The following is a 20,103-nucleotide window of genomic DNA, read 5'->3' as shown; positions in this document are numbered from 1 at the left end:
GTCTTTATTGCTGTCTTGCCCCTAGGTTCTTCAGAGCCTTTTTTTTTTTTAGATTCCATATATGTGTCTTAGCATACATTGTTTGTTTTTCTCTTTCTGACTTATTTCACTCTGGATGACAGACTCTAGGTCCATCCACCTCACTACAAATAACTCAATTTCATTTCCATTTATGGCTGAGTAATATTCCATTTATATATGTGCCACATCTTCTTTATCCATTCATCTGTTGATGGACACTTAGGTTGCTTTCATGTCCTGGCTATTGTAAATAGAGTTGCAATGAACATTGTGGTACATGACTCTTGAATTATGGCATTTTCAGGGTATATGACCAATAGTGGGATTGTTGGGTCATATGGTAGTTCTATTTTTAGATTTTAAGGAACCTCCATACTGTTCTCCATAGTGGCTGTATCAATTTACATTCCCACCAACAGGGCAAGGGGGTTCCCTTTTCTCCAAATGCATTCCAGCATTTATTGTTTGTAGATTTTTTGATGATGGCCATTCTGACTGGTGTGAGGTGATACCTCATTGTAGTTTCGATTTGGATTTCTCTAATGATTAGCGATGTTGAGCATTCTTTCATGTGTTTCTTGGCAATCTGTATATCTTCTTTGGAGAAATGTCTATTTAGGTCTTCTGCCCATTTTTGGATTGGGTTATTTGTTTTTTGATATTGAGCAGCATGAGCTGCTTATAAATTTTGGAGATTAATCTTTTGTCAGTTGTTTCATTTGCAAATATTTTCTCCCATTCTGATGGTTCTCTTTTTGTCTTGTTTATCATTTCCTTTTCAGTGCAAATGCTTTTAAGTTTCATTAGGTCCCATTTGTTTATTTTTGTTTTGATTTCCATTTCCCTAGGAGGTGGGTCAAAAAGGATCTTGCTGTGATTTATGTCATAGAGTGTTCTGCCTATGTTTTCCTCTAAGAGTTTGATAGTGTCTGGCCTTACATTTAGGTGTTCACTCCATTTTGAGTTTTTTTTGTATATAGTGTTAGGGAGTGTCCTTATTTCATTCTTTACATGTAGCTGTCCAGTTTTCCCAGCACCACTTATTGAAGAGGCTGTTTTTCTCCATTGTATGTTCTTGACTCCTTTATCAAAAATAAGGTGATCATATGTGCAGGGGTTTATCTCTGGGCTTTCTATCCTGTTCCATTGATCTCTATTGATCTGTGAAGTCTGGGAGCCTGATTCCTCCAGTTCCATTTTTCTTTCTCAAGATTGCTTTGGCTATTCAGGGTCTTTTTTATTTCCATACAAATTGTGAAGTTTTTTGTTCTAGTTCTGTGAAAAATGTCATTGGTAATTTGATAGGGATTGCATTGAATCTGTAGATTGCTTTGATAGTATAGTCATTTTCATAGTGTTGATTCTTCAAATCCAAGAACATGGTCTATCTCTCCAGCTGTTTGTATCATCTTTAATTACTTTCAGCAGTGTCTTATAACTTTCTGCATACAGGTCTTTTGTCTCCTTAGGTAGGTTTATTCCTAGGTATTTTATTCTTCTTTTTACTATGGTAAAAGGTACTGTTTCCTTAACCTCTCTTTCAGATTTTTCATCATTAGTGTATAGGAATGCAAAATATTCATCTTCCTTAATTTTGTATCATGCTAATTTACCAAATTCATTGATTAGCTCTAGTAGTTTTCTGGTAGCATCTTTAGGATTCTCTATGTATAGTGTCATGTCATCTGCAAGTAGTGACACTTTTACTTCTTCTTTTCCAACTTGGATTCATTTTATTTCCTTTTCTTCTCTGATTGCTATGGCTAAAACTTCCAAATCTATGTTGAATAATAGGGGTGAAAGTGGACAACCTTGTCTTGTTTCTGATCTTAGTGGAAATGGCTTCAGTTTTTCACCATGGAGACCGATGTTGGCTGTGGGTTTGTCATATATGGCCTTTATTATGTTGAGATAAGTTCCCTCTATGCCTACTCTCTGGAGATTTTTTATCATAAATGGTTGAATTTTGTTGAAAGCTTTTTCTGCATCTATTGAGATGATCATATGTTTTTTCTCCTTCAGTTTGTTAATATGGTTTATCACATTGATTGATTTGCATGTACTGAAGAATCCTTGCATTGCTGGGATAAACTCCTCTTGATCTCAGTGTATGATCCTTTTCATGTGCTGTTGGATTCTGTTTGTTAGTATTTTGTTGAGGATTTTTACATCTATGTTCATCAGTGATATTGGTCTGTAAATTTCTTTTCTTGTAACATCTTTCTGTGGTTTTGGTATAAGGGTGATGGTGGCCTTGTAGAATGAGTTTGGGAGTGTTTCTCTCTCTGCTATATTTTGGAAGAGTTTGAGAAGGATAGGTGTTAGCTCTTTTCTAAATGTTTGATAGAATTCACCTCTGAAGCCATCTGGTCCTGGGTTTTTGTTTACTGGAAGATTTTTAATCACAGTTTCAATTTCAGTGCCTGTGATTGGTCTGTTTACATTTTCTATTTCTTCCTGGTTCAGTCTCAGAAGGTTGTGCTTTGCTAAGAATTTTCCATTTCTTCCAGCTTGTCCATTTTATTGGCATATAGTTGCTTAGTGTCAGTTGTTACTTCTCCTTTTTCTGTTCTAATTTTGTTGATTTTATTCTTCTCTCTTTTTTCTTGATGAGTCTGGCTAATGGTTTATCAATTTTGTTATCTTCTCAAAGAACCAGTTTTTTAATTTTATTGATTTTTGCTATTGCTTTCTTCATTTCTTTTTCATTTATGTCTGATATGATCTTTATGATTTCTTTCCTTCTGGTAACCTTGGGGTTTTGTTTTTTATTTCTTTCTTTCTCTAATTGCCTTAGGTGTAAGTTTAAGTTGTTTATTTGAGAAGCTTCTTGTTTCTTGAGGTGGGATTGTATTGCTATAATCTTCCCTCTTAGAACTGCTTTTGCTGCATACCATAGGTTCTGGGTCATTGTGTTTTCATTGTCATTTGTCTCTAGGTATTTTTTGATTTCTGCTTTGATTTCTTCAGTGACGTCTTAGTTATTTAGTAGTGTATTGTTTAGCCTCCATGTGTCTGTATTTTTTACAGGTTTTTTCCTGTAATTATTATCTAGTCTCATAGCATTGTGGTTGGAAAAGATACTTGATATGATTTCAATTTTCTTAAATTTACCAAGGCTTGATTTGTGACCCAAGATATGGTCTCTCCTGGAGAATATTCCATAAGCACTTGAGAAGAAAGTGTATTCTGTTGTTTTTGGATGGAATGTCCTATAAATATCAATTAAGTACACCTTGATTAATGTATAATTTAAAGGTTGTGTTTCCTTATTTATTTTCATTTTGGATGATCCGTCCATTGGTGAAAGTGGAGTGTTAAAGTCCCCTACTATGATTGTGTTACTGTTGACTTCCCATTTGCCTGTTACCATTTGCCTTATGTATTGAAGTGCTCCTAAGTTGACTGCATAAATGTTTACAATTGTTATATGTTTTTCTTGGACTGATCCCATGATCATTATGTAGTCTGCTTCTTTGTCTCTTGTAATAGTCTTTATTTTAAAGTCCATTTTGTCTTAGATGAAAATTGCTACTCCAGCTTTCTTTTGATTTCTGTTTGCATGGAATATCTTTTTCCATCCCCTCACTTTGATTGTATGTGTCCTTAGTTCTTAAGTGGGTCTCTTGTAGACAACATATATACAGGTCTCCTTTTTGTATCCATTGAGTCAGTCTATGTCTTTTGGTTGGAGCATTTAATCCATTTACATTTAAGGTAATTAACAATATGTATGTTCCTATTACCATTTTTTTAATTGTTTTGGGTTTGTTATTGTAGGTCTTTTCCTTCTCTTGTGTTTCTTGCCTAGAGAAGTTCCTTTAGCATTTGTTCTAAAGGTGGTCTGGTGATGCTGAATTCTCTTAGCTTTTGCTTGTCTGTAAAGGTTTTAATTTCTCCATTGAATCTGAATGAGATCCTTGCTGGGTAGAGTAATCTTGGTTGTAAGTTTTCCCTTTCATCAGTTTAAACATGTCTTGCCACTCCCTTCTTGCTTTCAGTGTTTCTGCTGAAAGATTAGCTGTTAACCTTATGGGGATTCCCCTGTTTGTTATTTTTCCCTTGCTGCTTTTAATATTTTTTCTTTGTTTTTAATTGTTGATAGTTTGATTAATATATGTCTTTGTGTGTTTCTCCTTGGATTTATCCTCTATGGGACATTATTTGCTTCCTGGTCTTGATTGACTATTTCCTTTCCCATATTAGGGATTTTTCAACTATAATCTCTTCAAATATTTTCTCACTCCCTTTCTTTTTCTCTTCTTCTTCTGGACACCTATAATTCGAGTGTTGGTGTGTTTAATGTTGTCCCAGCAGTCTCTAAGACTGTCCTCAATTATTTTGATTCTTTTTTTCTGTATTCTGCTCTGTAGTAGTTATTTACACTCTTTTATCTTTCAGATCAGTTATCCGTTATTCTTCTTCAGTTATTCTATTGATTCTTTCTAAAGAGTTTTTATTTTCATTTATTGTGCTGTTCATCATTGTTTGTTTGCTCTTTATTTCTTCTAGGTCCTTGTTAAACGTTTCTTGTATTTTCTGCATTCTATTTCCAAGATTTTGGATCATGTTTGCTATCATTACTCTGAATTCTTTTTCAGGTAGACTGCCTATTTTGTCTTCATTTTTTAGGCCTGGTGCGTTTTTACCTTGCTCCTTCATCTGTTGTGTGTTTCTCTGTCTTCTCATTTTGCTTAACTTAGTGTGTTTGGGGTCTCCTTTTTGCAGGCTTCTGGTTCATATTTCCTGTTGCTTTTGGTGTCTGCCCCCAGTTGGCAATGTTGATTCAGTGGGTTGTGTAGGCTTCCTTGTGGACGGGACTAGTGTCTGTGTTCTGGTGGATGAGGCTGCATCTTGTCTTTCTGGTAGGGAGGTCCACATCCTGTGGTGTGTTTTAGGGTGTCTGTGACCTTATTATCATTTTAGGCAGCCTCTCTGCTAATGGGTGGGGTTGTGTTCCTGTGTTGCTAGTTGTTTGGCATAGCTTGTCCAGCACTGTAGTTTTCTGGTTGTTGAGTGGAGCTGGGTCTTAGCATTGAGATGGAGATCTCTTGGAGAGCTTCCACCATCTGATATTATGTGGATCCAGGAGGTTTTTGGTGGATCAATTCCTGAACTTGGCTCTCCCACCTCTGAGACACAGCCCTGACGCCTGGCCGGAGCACCAGGATCCTGTCAGCCACATGGCTCAGAAGGAAATGGAGAAAAAAAGAAACAAAGAATAAAATAAAATAAAGTTATTAAAATAAAAACCAAAAAATAATTATTAAAAATATTAAAAAATCAAAGCCAATTGAAAAAGGAAAAAAAAAAGGAAGAAAGAGAGCAACCAAACCAAAAAAACAAATCCAACAATTATAACAAGTGCTAACAGCTATACTAAAAGAAGAAAAAACAAAACAAAACAAAACAAATCAAATAAACAAGCAAAAAAAAAAAAAAAACCCAGACAGAGAGAACCCTAGGGCAAATGGTAAAACAAAGCTGTACAGACAAATTCATACAAAAAAGCATACACATACACACTCACACAAAGAGAAAAAGGAAAAAGAAAATATATATATATATATATAAAGAGAAAAGGAGGAAGAGAACAATCAAATCAATAAACAAATCTACCAATGATAATAATCTCTAAATAGTAAACTAAGATAAACATAAAACCAGAGAAAAATTGGATGCAGAAAGCAAACCCCAAGTGTACTGTTGCTCCCAAAGTCCACTGCCTCAATTTTGGGATGATTTATTGTCTATTCAGGTATTCCACAGATGTTGGGTACATCAATTTGATTGTGGAGATTTAATCCGCTGCTCCTGAGGCTGCTGGGAGAGATTTCTCTTTCTCTTCTTTGTTTGCACAGTTCCTGGGTTTCAGCTTTGTATTTGACCCCACCTCTGCCTGTAGGTCACCTGAGGGCGTCTGTTCTTTGCTCAGACAGGACAGAGTTAGAGTAGCAGCTGATTAGGGGGCTCTAGCTCACTCAGACTGAGGGGGAGGGAGGGATATGGAATGTGGGGCAAGCCTGTGGTGGTAGAGGCCAGCATGATATTGCAACAGCCTGAGGCATGCCATTTGTTCTCCTGGGGAAGTTGACCCTGGATCACGGGACCCTGGCACTTGTGGGCTGCACAGGTTCCCAGGAAGGGAGGTGTGGATAGTGACCTGTGCTTGCACACAGGTTTCTTGGTGGCCGCAGCAGCAGCCTTAGCGTTTCATGCCCGTCTGTGGTGTCCATGCTGATAGCTGTGTCTCGCACCCATCTCTGGAGCTCATTTAGGTGGTGCTCTGAATCCCCTCTCCTCGCGCACCCCGAAACAATGGTCTCTTGCCTCTAGGCAGTTCCAGACATTTTCCCAAACTCCCTTCTGGCTAGCTGTGGCACACTTACCCCCTTCAGGCTGTGTTCACGCAGCCAACCCCAGTCCTTTCCCTGGGATCTGACCTCTGAAGCCTGAGTCTCAGTTCCCAGCCCCCACCCACTCCGGCAGGTGAGCAGACAAGCCTCTCTGGCTGGTGAGTGCTGGTTGGCATGGATCTTCTGTGTGGGAATCTCTCTGCTTTGCCCTCCAACCCCCTGTTGCTCTTCTCTCCTCTGTGGCTCCAAAGTTTTCCACCCGCCACCCCCCATCTCTGTCAGTGAAGTGGCTTCCTTGTGTATGGAAACTTTTTCTCCTTCACAGCTGCTTCCCAGAGGTGCAGGTCCCATCCCTATTCTTTTGTCTCTGTTTTTTCTTTTTTCTTTGGCCCTACCCAGGTACGTGGGGAGTTTCTTGCCTTTTGGGAAGTCTGAGTTCTTCTGCCATTGTTCATTATGTGTTCGGTTCGAGTTGTTGTAGGTGTATTTCTGATGTATTTGTGGGGAGGAAGGTGATCTCTACATCTTACTCCACCATCTTAAAGGTCTCCCTCTATCACATTGATTGATTTGTGCATATTTAAGAATCCTTGCATCCCTAGGATAAATCCCACTTGATCATGATGTATGATCCTTTTAATGTGTTGTTGGGTTCTGTTTGCTAGTATTTTGTTGTGGATTTTTGAGTATATTCATCAGTGATATTGGTCTTTAATTTTCTTTTTTGTGATATCTTTGTCTGGTTTAGGTATCAGAGTGATGGTAGCCTCATAGAATGAGGTTGTGAGTGTTCCTTCCTCTGTAATTTTTGGAAGAGTTTGAGAAGGATGGGTCTTAGCTCTTCTCTAAATGTTTGATAGAATTCATGGGTCTTAGCTCTTCCCTAAATGTTTCATAGAATTTGCCTGTAAAGCCGTCTCATCCTGAACTTTTGTTTGTTGGAAGATTTTTAATCACAGTTTCAATTTCATTACATGTGATTGGTGTGTTTATATTTTCTATTTCATCCTGGTTCAGTCTTGGAAAGTTATACCTTTCTAAGAATTTGTCCATTTCCTCCAGGTTGTCCATCTTATTGGCATATAATTGCTTGTAGTAGTCTCTTACGATCTTTTGTTTTTCTGAGGTGTCCCGTGTAACTTCTCCTTTTTTATTTCTAATTTTATTTATTTTAGTCCACTCTCTCCTTTTCTTGATGAGTCTGGCTAAAGGTTTTTCAATTTTGATTATCTTCTAAAAAAATCAGATTTTAGTTTTATTGATCTTTGCTTTTGCTTTCATTGTTTCTATTTCATTTATTTCTGCTCTGATCTTTATGATTTCTTTTCTTCTACTAACTTTGTGGGGGTTTTTTGTTCTTCTTTCTCTAGTTATTTAGATGTAAGGTTAGATTGTTTACTTGAGGTTGTTTTTGTTTCTTGTGGTAGGATTTTATTGCTATAACCTTCCCTCTTAGAACTGCTCTTGCTGCATCCCATAGGTTTTGGGTCAGTGTGTTTTCATTGTCATTTGTCTCTAGGTATTTTTTGATTTCCTCTTTGATTTCTTCAGTGATGTCTTGGTTATTTAGTAGTGTATCATTTAGCCTCTATGTGCTTGTGGTTTTTTACACTTTTTTTCCTGTAATTTATTTCTAATCTCATAGAATTGTGCTCAGAAAAGATGCTTGATATTTCAATTTTCTTAAATTTACTGAGGTTTGATTTGTGACCCAAGTTGTGATCTATCCTGGAGAATGTTTCATGTGCACTTGAGAAGAAAGTGTATTCTGTTTTTTTTTTTTAATTAATTATTTATTTATTTTATTTGTGGCTGCCTTGGGTCTTCATTGCCATGTGTGGGCTTTCTCTAGTTGTGGCGAGTGGGGGCTACTCATTGTTGCAGTGTGTGGGCTTTTCATTGCTGTGGCTTCTCTTGTTGCAGAGCATGGACTCTAAACGTGCAGGCTTCAGTAGTTGTGGCACACATGCTCAGTAGTTGTGGCTCACAGGCTTAGTAGTTGTGGTTCACAGGCTTAGTTGCTCAGCATTATATGGGATCTTCCCAGTCCAGGTATCGAACCCCTGTCCCCTGCATTGGCAGGCGGCTTCTTAACCACTGTGCCACCAGGGAAGTCCCTATTCTGTTGTTTTTGAATGGAATATCCTATAAATATCAGTCAACTCCATCATTTAAAGCTTGTGTTTCCCTATTTATTTTCATTTTCGATCATCTGTCCATTGGTGAAAGTGGGGTGTTAAAAAGTCCCCTACTATTATTGTGTTACTGTCAACTTCCCCTTTTAGAGATGTTACCATTTCCCTTATTTATTGAGGTTCTCCTATGTTCAGTGTATATATATTTATAATTGTTATATCTTCTTCTTGGATTGATCCCTTATCATTATATAGTGTCCTTCCTTTTCTATTGTAACAGTCTTTATTTTAAAGTCTATTTTATCTGATATGAGTATTGCTGCTCCAGCTATCTTTTGATTTCCAGTTGCATGGAATATCTTTTTCCATCCCCTCACTTTCAGTCTGTATGTGTCTGTAGGTCTGAAGTGGGTCTCTTATAGACAGCATATATATGGGTCTTGATTTTGTATCTATTCAGCCAGACTGTGTCTTTTGTTTTGAGCATTTGATCTATTCACATTTAAGGTAATTATTGATATGTATGTTCCTACTACCATTATCTTAATTGTTTTGGGTTTGTTTTTGTAGATTTTTTTTTATCTCTTCTGTCTCCTGCTTAGAGAATTTCTTTAGCATTTTTTGTAAAGCTGGTTTGGTGGTGCTGAATTCTCTTAACTATTGCTTTTCTGTAAAGCTTTTGATTTCTCTATCAAATCTGAATGAGATCCTTGCTCTGTAGTGTAATTTTGTTGTAGGTTTTCCCCTTTCATCACTTTAAATATATCCTGCCACTCCCTTCTGGCCTTCAGAGTTTCTGCTGAAAAATCAGCTGATAATATTATGGGGTTTCCTTTGTATATTTTTTGTTGCTTTTCCCTTGCTGCTTTTAATATTTTTTCTTTGTATTTACTTTTTGTTAGTGTGATTAATATGTGTGTTGGCATGTTTCTTCTTGGCTTTGCCCTGTATGGGACTCTCTGCACTTCCTGGACTTGATTGACTATTTCCTTTCCCATGTTAGTGAAGTTTTTGATTATAATGTCTTCAAATATTTTCTCAGAACCTTTTCTCCTTATCTTCTTCTCCTGGTACCCCTATAATTTGAATGTCAGTGCACTTAATATTGTCCCAGATGTTTCTGAGATGGTCCTTAATTCTATTCATTCTTTTTTTTAATTCTGCTCCATGGCAGTTATTTCCATCATTCTATCTTACAGCTCATTTATCCGTTCTTCTGCCTCAGTTATTCTGCTATCTATTCTTTCTAGAGTATTTTTGATTTCAGTTATTATGTTGTTTATCACTGTTTGTTTGTTCTTTAGTTCTTCTAGGTCCTTGTTAAATGTTTCTGTATTTTCTTGATTCTATTTCTGAGATTTGGATCATCTTTATGATCATTACTCTGAATTCTTTTTCAGGTAGACTGCCTATTTCCTCTTCATTTATTTGGTTTTGTGTGTTTCTACCTTGCTCCCTTGTCTGCAACATATTTCTCTGTCTTCTCATTTTGTTTAACTTACTGTGTTTGGGGCCTTCTTTCTTTAGGCTGCATGGCTGCAAGGTTGCATTCCCTCAGTCTTTTGGTATTTACTTCCAGTGTTTGAGGTTGGTCCAGTGTCTTGTGTAGGCTTCCTGGTGTGTGTGTGTGTGTGGGGGGGTGACTGGTGCCTGCATTCTGGTGGGTGGAGCTGGATCTTGTCCCTCTGATGGGCAGGGCCATGCCAGATGTTGTATTTTGGGGTGTCTGTGAGTTTAGTATGACTTTAGGCAGCCTGTCTGCTAATGTGTGGGGGTGTATTCCTGTCTTGCTAGTTGTTTGGCATGAGATATCCAGCAGTGGAACTCGCTGGCTGTTGGGTGGGGCCAGGTCTTCTTGTTGAGATGGAGATTTCTGGAAGAGCTCTCACCAATTAATATTCCCTGGGCCCAGGAGTTCTCTGGTGATCCAGTGTCCTGGACTCGGCTCTCTCACCTCAGAGGCTCACGCCAACCCCTGGTCAGAGAACCAAGACCCTGCAATCTGCATAGCATGGAAGAAAAAAAAATAAAGAAAACAAACTGACAAAGAAAAACCCCAAGACAAATGGTTATAGCAAAATCAAACAGACAAACACACACAAAGAAATACAGATACACACAGAAACAGAAAAGAAAAACAAAACAGAGAAAACAAAAAAGAAGAGAGCAACCAAACAAATAAATGAACCCCAAAATGAAAACAATAAAAGTTAAACTAACAAAAACAAAAAACAAATCAAAAGCAGAAAGCAAACTAAAAAAAGTCAAAGTATAAAACAAACACACAAAAATGATGAAAAAAAGAAAGAAGAAAACAAATGAAAAACGGAAAACAACAAAAAAATAAAGTAAAAATTTAAAAATATAGTTAAAAATATAAAAACAAAACAAAGGAACAAAAACCAGGAAAAAATACAATATTACAAAAAAAGTAAAAATAGAAAAAAAACTTATTAAAAATAAAAACATAAAAAAGAAAAGAAAAAATAAAAAAGAATAATGAAAAAGAACAACAGAATAAACAAAACAATAAAAAATAGTAATAATAATTATTATTTTCCTGTAGCCTCAGCTGTCATTGTGCTTGACTCCAGAGTGAGCCACAGCCAATCCCTGCCTACCCAGGAAGTCCTCCTATACCTCTAAGTAGGTCTCTGGAACTGACATGGGCACTGTGAGCCCAGCTCAGACTTTGACCTGCCCAACTCCTGCATGTCCTTATCCCCAAACTCCACAGTTGTTAAAGCTAGACCAACCTCAATTGTGGGGACACTCGTCTATTCAGATATTCTACAGATGTAGGGTTTACTAAGCCAATTGCCGGGATTTAATCTACCGCTCCTGCAGCTGCATGGAGAGATTTCCATTCCTCTTCTTTGGTCACACCACCCCTGCAGTTCAGCTTTGCTTTTGGCCCCATCACTTACCTGCCCAGGTGAGAGGGGGCAAAAGCAGTGGCTAACTAGTGCACACTTACTCACTCAGGCAGGGGAGAGGGATGGATATGGCAGCCACAATTGAGATGTGAGGGGAGTGCCTGTGGTGGCAGAGGCCAGCAGGAAGTTGCAGTAGCCTGGGGCTCACTGTTCACTCTCCTGGGGAAGTTGGCCTTGGATCGTGGACCCCTCAACAGTGACGGGCTGCACAAGCCACTGGGAAGTTGTGGGCAGTGAGCTGTGCTTGCTCACAGGACCCTTGGCAGCAGCGGTGGCAGCAGTAGCAGTCAGCTCCTGCCTCTGGGGTCTGAGATAGCAGCTGCAGCTCGTGCCCACCCCTGAAGCTCATGTAGACTGTGTCCTCTGCCTGTGAGCAGAAGAAGCTCCTATGGCAGGCCTGCCCCTCTCCTCATGCACCCCCAACAATGGTTCTTTGACTCTCTGGCAGGCCCAAGCTTCTTCCCAGACTCCCTCATTTGTGGCACACTAGACTCTCAGGCTGTCTTCATGCAACCAACCCCAGTCCTCTTCCTGGGGTCTGACCTCTGAAGCCCAAGTCTCAGAACCCAGCTTCCACCTGCTCTGGTGGGTGAGCAGACAAATGTCTCAGGCTATGGAGTGCTGGGACCCTCTGTGCCAGACTCTCTCTGCTTTTCCCTCCATACACCTGTTGCTGTGCTCTCCTCTGAGGCTCTGAAGCTCCCCCTAGTCCCTGCCAGTGAGGGGGCTTCCTAGTGTGAGGAAACTTCTCCCCTTCACAGCTCCCTCCCATAGGTGCAAGTCCTGTCCTGATTCCTTTGTCTTTTTTTTTTTCTTTTGCCCTACCCAGTTACATGGAGATTTTCTTGCCCTTTTGGAAGTCTGAGGTCTTCTGCCAGCGTTCAGTAGATGTTCTGTGGGAGTCATTCCTTGTGTAGATGTATTTATAATGTATCTGTGGGGAGAAGGTGTGCTCCATGTCTTACTCCTCCTCCATCTTGAGGGTTCTTCCCTGGCAAAAGATCTTTGATAGAGCTTCTCATTTCCACTCTTCACTCTAAGATCCATTTTCAAAAAAAGACCAAAGATCATCTTCTGAAAATAGGAAACAGACCATATGCCTTTGCTAATTTAATTTCTTTGATGGCTTACCAGTGTACTCAAACTAAGATCCAAGCCCATCATATAGGTTTTCAGTGCTACTATCTTCTTGCTTATTACATTCCAAGGATCTTATTTCAACTTTAATCATATAAAACTCTGCTTTTCTTGGAGCACTCTTCCCAGTATTCTTTGCATAGGTATCACCTTCTTCTCTTTCTTTAAATTTGGCTTAAGTGTTACTTCTTCAGAGATGCTTTCCTGATCTCCTTATTTAAAGTACGTTCCCCTTATGTTTTCTTTTTCTCAACCCCTGATGTGTTTCCTTTGTAGCATTCAATAGTTTTTCAATTACTATAATTACATTTTTGTGTTTTTGGTTTTCATCTGCTGAATTCACTTGAGTATGGGATGATCAGGGTAGTGATCAGTTCTGTCTTGTTCTCTTTAGTATCCTTGGTACCTAACATGATACTTGGGACACTGGAGGTACTCAACAAATGTTGTTTTAATTTAAAATGATAACAAATGGTAGTAGAAACTCTTGGGGTAAATAAGATTACCCTGGTTACAAACTAGAGACTCCTACCTAAATCTAGCCTGAAGATGTGTTTTTTTGGTTCATTTGTATTGTATTGATTTAGGCTAGTAAGTGGTTTTAAATTTTTTTAAATTCCTTTAGGTATAACATGAATGCTACAGTTTATCATAGTCCTCAGCTACAGATAGTATTGAAATATTTTAACAATGAGGAAGGGCTTACATCTAGTAGAAAGGACACAGGATACTTTGTAAGATATTAAGATAATGTTTTACTTTGCCAGATATTAACCTCAAGAGGAGTTAGTTACTCAAGAAGTTGCTTGAGTATAGAAAGATCCAGGATGTGTCTCAATATTTGAATACCTCTGCCACTCCACTCCTGTCATCTCTAGACTGGCCCTTATAAATATTTGAGTTTGTGACACCACTCTGTCCCTGTGCAATTTAAAATTAAAAGAGAAGAGGGCAGAGAACAGAGCCTTGGGAAATGTCAACATTCAAGGACTGAGTAAAATAAATGAATCTCAGAGAGAAGCAGCTAGAGAAGAAAGAGCAACAAAAACAAAATGGTTTTCTAGCAGCTCAGGGAGAAAAGTTCTTTAAGTGGGCAACTGTGTCAATAGGTAAGGGTGGAAAATTGTAGGCATTGGTGACTCCAGGACAAAAGGTTTCAGTAGACAATAGGTATTAAGTCAACTTTCAGTGGAGTGAGAAATGGTTGCAGACAACTTGAGAGTCATACCAAAGATGGGAGTGGTGTACATAGTCTGCCAGGGCTGTAGGGCTTAAGGAAGTGTGTTGTTTGTAGATAATTTCAAAACAGTAATAAAGCTGACTGAAGTTCATCTTTTTTTTAGTATTGCTGTACTCTGGCAATTCTGAACAAGTTTAGGGTTAAAATTTTGCTACCTTCAGTCATCACTCTTAAAGAGAAGGATAGTGTAACAGCTAGAAGAGGGCATCATGTTAAAAGAGGATGACTTTATTAAACTAGATGGACTTGTGAATGTTTATATATTAAAAGAAAAGGATCAGTCCAGAAGAAGTGTTTTAACAGAGTAGAGGTTGTAATCAGTACAGCAATCTGAGGGCATATAGAATGCCCAACACACAGGAATGATTTAGCCTTGAATGAAAATAAGGCCTCTAATTCCTAGAGGAAGAATCCCTGACCCTTGATTCAAAACTGTTTCAATAGGGCAAGTTCTAGATCTTTTTTATTTCTTAAATTAACACACAAATTCTGATTACATTATTAAGTAAGTTTTCATTTTGTCCACTTTTGAAAATAACATTTATGTTTCAAAAATAATGTCAGTATTCCAGGTGTGACTGCTACTAAGTTATTTCATGGATTTCATGTAAAATAATTTTAAATGCATTGTGTTAGTAGATATATTCTAATTTCTGACATTAAATTAGTGTATTCTGCATTTGCACTTATTTCATACAGGTAACAAATATTGGGTGTTCAAGGACACGACTCTTCAACCTGGTTACCCTCATGACTTGATTACTCTTGGAAGCGGAATTCCCCCTCATGGTATTGATTCAGCCATTTGGTGGGAGGACGTTGGGAAAACCTATTTCTTCAAGGGGGACAGGTCAGTACACACTTCACATGAGGAAAACAGTTAACTAATGTTTAGAGAAGTCAATATATCTAGTCTATAATAGGCATGTATATTTGAGGAAAGAACCTGTGTAGATATAAGCACAAGAATTAATAGAATTGCAACCATTTTTAAACATATTTTAAAATAATATTCAAGGTAAATCTTTCTCTAATATACCCAAGTAATGTGACTTTCTTATGAATGTATATATATAGTATATATTCTTTCTCTTCTGTATAATCTTAACATGCCTATAAAGCTGTATAGGTCGTGTATTTTATCCTTACAACGCATTTTCTTGTAATTTTACTTACTTTACTTAAAAAGTACTTTTAAGAGAGGCTTTATTTTGCTTTTATATTTAAAGTTAAATTTTTACACTTTTCACACAGTTAATTTTGAACATTTTCAAATACTTTCAGTTTAGTCATGAGTTCTATTTCTTAGGACACTATTTAGGTACCAGCAGATAGGTGCGATGAGCTAACTAAACTATCACTGGACTAAACACTTTTAGCTTGAAGTATAATATCTCTTGCTATTTTCTGTCATTTCTTTTCCTTTTATGACATTACTAACAGGGTTTGTAAAACAAAGTGAACTATTAGTTTATGACATACAGTAGCCACTAAGCATACTAATTTCACCCCCTGCCTACTTTTTGACAGATATTACATATAAAATATAAGCTGAAGGCTATATTTTTATTATTTTAAATTAATATTAGGTTAAAAAGAAATAAAGATGAAAAATCAAATTTTACTTACACTATTACTAGTTGGGTCAAAATGTGACACTCATAAGTAACCTTCATTGTTAGGTAAAACTTAAATATGTTATTTTACAAGTAAATTTAAAGCACGCACATGCACAAATACACATAAAAACAACAGGTTTTAATGAGCAACAAGCTAGTATTGAGTTCGCCTTATAATCTTAACATAATGTAACCCTATAAAATGTCTCCAACTTCATGAGAAAAATAAGGATATAAACCTTGTTTATTTTATACTTTGTAATTTTTGATAGCAAGTGACTTAAAACATTGAGCTTTATCTGTGAACAAAAGGATCCTATCATTTGTGTCCATGGATAAAAATGTATAATTTTATTCTGTTACAAGCTTTTTATACATTAAATTTGTATATATTTCTATGGCAAAATATTCATAGCTTTTAATTCACTATCATGAAACTAAGGTTTTGCTGAATGTTTCTTACTAAATCACAAAACAAAATGATTCATCAAACAAAAACTCTATTAATGTAGAAGATACTACTTATCATCACAAAAAAGTATATGACTCTCAGTAAGATATGTGTAGTTAGAGTATGAAAAGAGAAGAATGAAGAAATTGCCACAGCATGGTGACCCCTAATGAAAATAAATCTGTGGACTTATATTCTTTAAAATAACAACCCTCAGGTTGTTAGAGTTTAATTCCTCAGCTGGTTTTAATTGCTTGAATGTACTCTTTCAGGACTAGGTTCAATACAGTCCTGTATTGTCCCCACCCCACCCCCACTCCCAGAAAGGGGTAGAAACAAAAGGCTGAGAAGACACCCTGGAGAAATTAACTTCTACAAGACAAAACATGAAAGCTTAACTTTCATATAACAGCTTTAATGAGGGTTTCATAGATGACAATAAAAACTGCCATTTTATTATCAGTTAGCCATACTTTTAAAAATGTTTCCATTCTAAAAACTTAGCACTTCTTGAAAACATTAAGTTTAGAAATTAAATGTGGGCTACCTCAAGTCAGTGAAATCAATGAAGGTTACATACCAAATTTATAATGGAATAAAGATATAATAAGTGAGAAAAGGAGTTTTAGTAAATTTATTTCTGACTTGACAAGCTTCATGCAAAATATAACAAAATATATAGAAATAGTTTGATTTTAAGTTCTGCTTAAATAACTGCTTTTATAGGTTTTAAAAATATTTAAAGCAGGATCCCAACTAATTTCCATGTGTGTGATCTTATATATGAGTTCATGAATCACAGATGTTTTATAAACAGATGACTTCATATTTGTATAATTGCTTAATTCCAAAGTCACACAATTTATTAATACATTCATTCTAGATTAAAAGTAGATGGAAAAGACATTAAATTATCTAACTCAAACATTAAAACAACAATTTGCTTATCACTTTTATATGAGAATTCAGTGAGTTTTTCTTCCTTATAGGCATTATATATTTACAATATTTATCAATTTTAACTTTATATATTTTTCCATGTATATTTTGAGTGAAAATATTGAAAACATTTATCTTTATTTATTTCTTCCTCTTATTTCATTGACATTTTTCTGTTTTAAGAAAATGTAAAACAGATTTCTATTTCTCTAAGGTTAAGATCAGAAAAGGATTTTAGAGACAACTTAGTCCTGGTGTAAAAAACTCAATTGCTTTAAGGGATCATGCAAATAATATATACAGTGCTGGGTATAGGAGTAATATATACGGCAGTAGGGAGTGATAGGTACTGTGATGAGCTGGAAAGTACAAATACTCTAGAAAAGCATTCAAAATCAGAATCATTTATATAATTTGCTAGACAAACAAAGCATAGCTTTAAATTATATTTGATTCAAGTGCTGCCATATGTCAGTCCTACATCATATTCACTTCCTACCAAAGTCTAGACTGCCTCAGTTACATTCCATAGGTATTCATCCTTCTGTACCTGACTGCCTGTGGTGACAGCATAAATATGAGACAGCCCATTACATTCTCAATAGCTCTAATTCCTTCTTGCATAAGATTTCTGTACTCATCTTGGCATATCTCTCACTCATTTAGTTAAAACATTTTTTGAGCACATACTATGTGACATGTACTAGGTAATGAAGATATAGTAGTAAAAATAAAACACACGTATTCTTCTCCCATGGTCCTTAGATTCTATTAGGGGAGATAGTTGTAAACAGAGAAGAAATAAATGACCCTGATACATTAACATTGAGAAACACTACAAGAAATATAATAGGTGATGATGTGATAGAGGCTTGTGGGTGGTAAAGAGTGGTTGGGAAATTAGTGTGGAGGTCAAGAAAGGCCTAAATTGTGAAGGGTACGCTGATGCAAGGACTTTAGTGGGGAGAAATTTCAACCACACGAAGCTATTCAGAACAGTGTGTTGTAAGTACCTGAAATAGCAGTACAAAAGCAAAAATGTTAGAATATTCAAATCAGAAAAAAATATTGTGGCTACAGCATAGTGGATAAGTGGTCAAGGAGGTCACACAGGTAAGCAGGGACCAGATTACGAGGCCCTGTAGAACATGGCAAAGACTGGATTTTTTAATTTTAAGTACAATGGAAAACATTGGAGGGTTTTCAACAGGAAAGTGCATGTTCTGATATGTATTCAAAAACATCATTATGGCCTCCGTGTGAAGAATGGACTTCAAAAGTGGAAGCAAGGAGATTAATTGGTAGGCTGTTGAAGTAGTACAAGGGGACACAATGGTAACAGTGGAGATGGAGCAAAGAGTACAGTTTACATTTTGTATGTAATCATAACAAGTTTTTCTTATGGCTTGGATTTTACGAGTGAGAAAAGCAAATCAAAGACAACATCTAGGTTTATTGCCTAAATAACTGAGTAGATGGTGCCATTTCTGAAGATGTAGCAAAGAAAGGAAGGAATACTGGGGGAAGGGGACTAAGAGTTTGAAATGTTCGTTTTCGGTTTGAGATACCTGCTTACACACCAATTAGAGAAATCAAGCAGGTAGTAACAGTTCACAAGGAAAGGTGGGCTGGAGGCACAGATCTGAGAGTAATTTCATATAAATTGTATTGAAAGTAAGGGCCGACATGAAATCTCATACGTATAAAGATAGCTAAAGAAGTGTAGATGAAATGATGGTTCTTTAAACAGATCTGTAAATTCAGATTAAAATGTCCAGTTTCACTGTTTCACATATAGCATGGAACTCAGTCCCTCAGACTCCTACTTGCCCTTTTCTTAATATACTATAATTTGATACTTGGATACATTTTGATCTTCATAGCATTTAGCTCTAAAATGCTATGTTCCTAAATCATCTCGGCATCTTCTCACAAATATACCCAAGACTCTCTTGTCATACTTCATTCTAGGCTGAACCGTTGAGGATTTTAAGACATTTTCAAAGAAAGAAGATAAAATTTAGATCTATTTTGGTTTGTTTTATTATTATTACTACTAATAGCCAAACAGAAAAATACATTTATTTCCTATAGCTTAAGGTGTGTGTTTATGAAGTAATTCCTTTTTGTGTTTTTAAAATTATCCAACAGAGTACAGATTGATATTTTCAATTCTGTTACATTTTTAATAAGGCTTCTGAAGAAAGAGATTTTGTATGATTATTTGGGTGTGAATAAAAGTGGCCCTGGGTTTTGTGATAACAGAGGCAAGTAGTCTGACTCTAGAGTAAGAAAACTCTAGAGTAAGAAAATGAGACAAAGTGGATGAAGAAATGACCGGATCATATGAAATCAACCTTGGAGCCACTTTCTGTTCAGTTTGAGTTCAGTATCCAGAAACATTAAAGTATGTCATTTCAGAATTTTCTATACCATTTATTTGTTCACACAGAAGGAATTTAAGAAATTGCTGTATACTATTACATGGACAACTGTTTTGTCTTATGGTTATGACTCATGATCAAATCTAAAAAGTGATGAATAAATCCCATTTCCATTCATAATTTATTTTAAAGGATTGATTTACAATGCTTTTCTCAAAGAATCAGCAATTTAAAGTCATAATTCTACTGCAGAGATTATTGATATATCAGAAGAAAAAAATATAAGCTTTATTTATAATAGCTACTATCATTTGCTGACCTTACTGCACAAAATTCCAAAATTCTTCCATTATAATATCTAAATCTTAAACCCCTCCAAGTGGTTTATTTACATAATGTTCTAGATGAATATGCTAATATACTTCTCAATGAACCTATAAGCCTATTTTTCAGGGAGAAAAATATCAGTGGGATGAGCTTTTTTGTTCATGTTGAAATATGTTCAAATATGTTAGAAATTAAAATGCAAACCTATATTTATGAATAAGCCTAGGCATTTTTATAAGACAGCTGGATATAATGTGTATATATAATAATATAATGGACTCAATAATATTATGATTGAATATAGTTAGATGATTCTAATCACATTGAAGTTTACTGGACATATATCAAAGCTGACACAGCAGGTAACCTGAGGGCCCAATCTTATGCTGAGTTTTTCAAAGATGGTGAAATGATCCCAAGTTATAGTTTTGCATTGTCTACTAACAAAAAGAGGGGAAAATTTCTTTTATCCTGAAAAATTCATACCAGGATTATGCTCCTACTAGAGGGTACAATAAAATTCACATTCCATAAATATTTTCTTGAAATGTGATCTCA

At 36.3% G+C, this 20,103-nt stretch overlaps 1 protein-coding gene across 1 annotated transcript in view; it reads left to right on the top strand.

Moving 5' to 3' along the window:
• The window catches only part of MMP16 (matrix metallopeptidase 16), a 347,698-nt gene that overhangs the window by 317,128 nt on the left and 10,467 nt on the right, over window positions 1-20,103 (top strand). The window contains exon 8 of the mRNA XM_060127594.1: window positions 14,525-14,675. Within this exon, the coding sequence (XP_059983577.1) occupies window positions 14,525-14,675 (151 nt within the window). The remainder of the gene's footprint in view (window positions 1-14,524; window positions 14,676-20,103) is intronic.

Source organism: Lagenorhynchus albirostris, chromosome 17 (genome assembly GCF_949774975.1).
Source record: "Lagenorhynchus albirostris chromosome 17, mLagAlb1.1, whole genome shotgun sequence".
In the NCBI taxonomy this organism is placed as follows: domain Eukaryota; kingdom Metazoa; phylum Chordata; class Mammalia; order Artiodactyla; family Delphinidae; genus Lagenorhynchus; species Lagenorhynchus albirostris.
The sequence above is the reverse complement of the archived record's forward strand: the minus strand, read 5'-3'. Positions and strand labels throughout refer to the sequence as shown.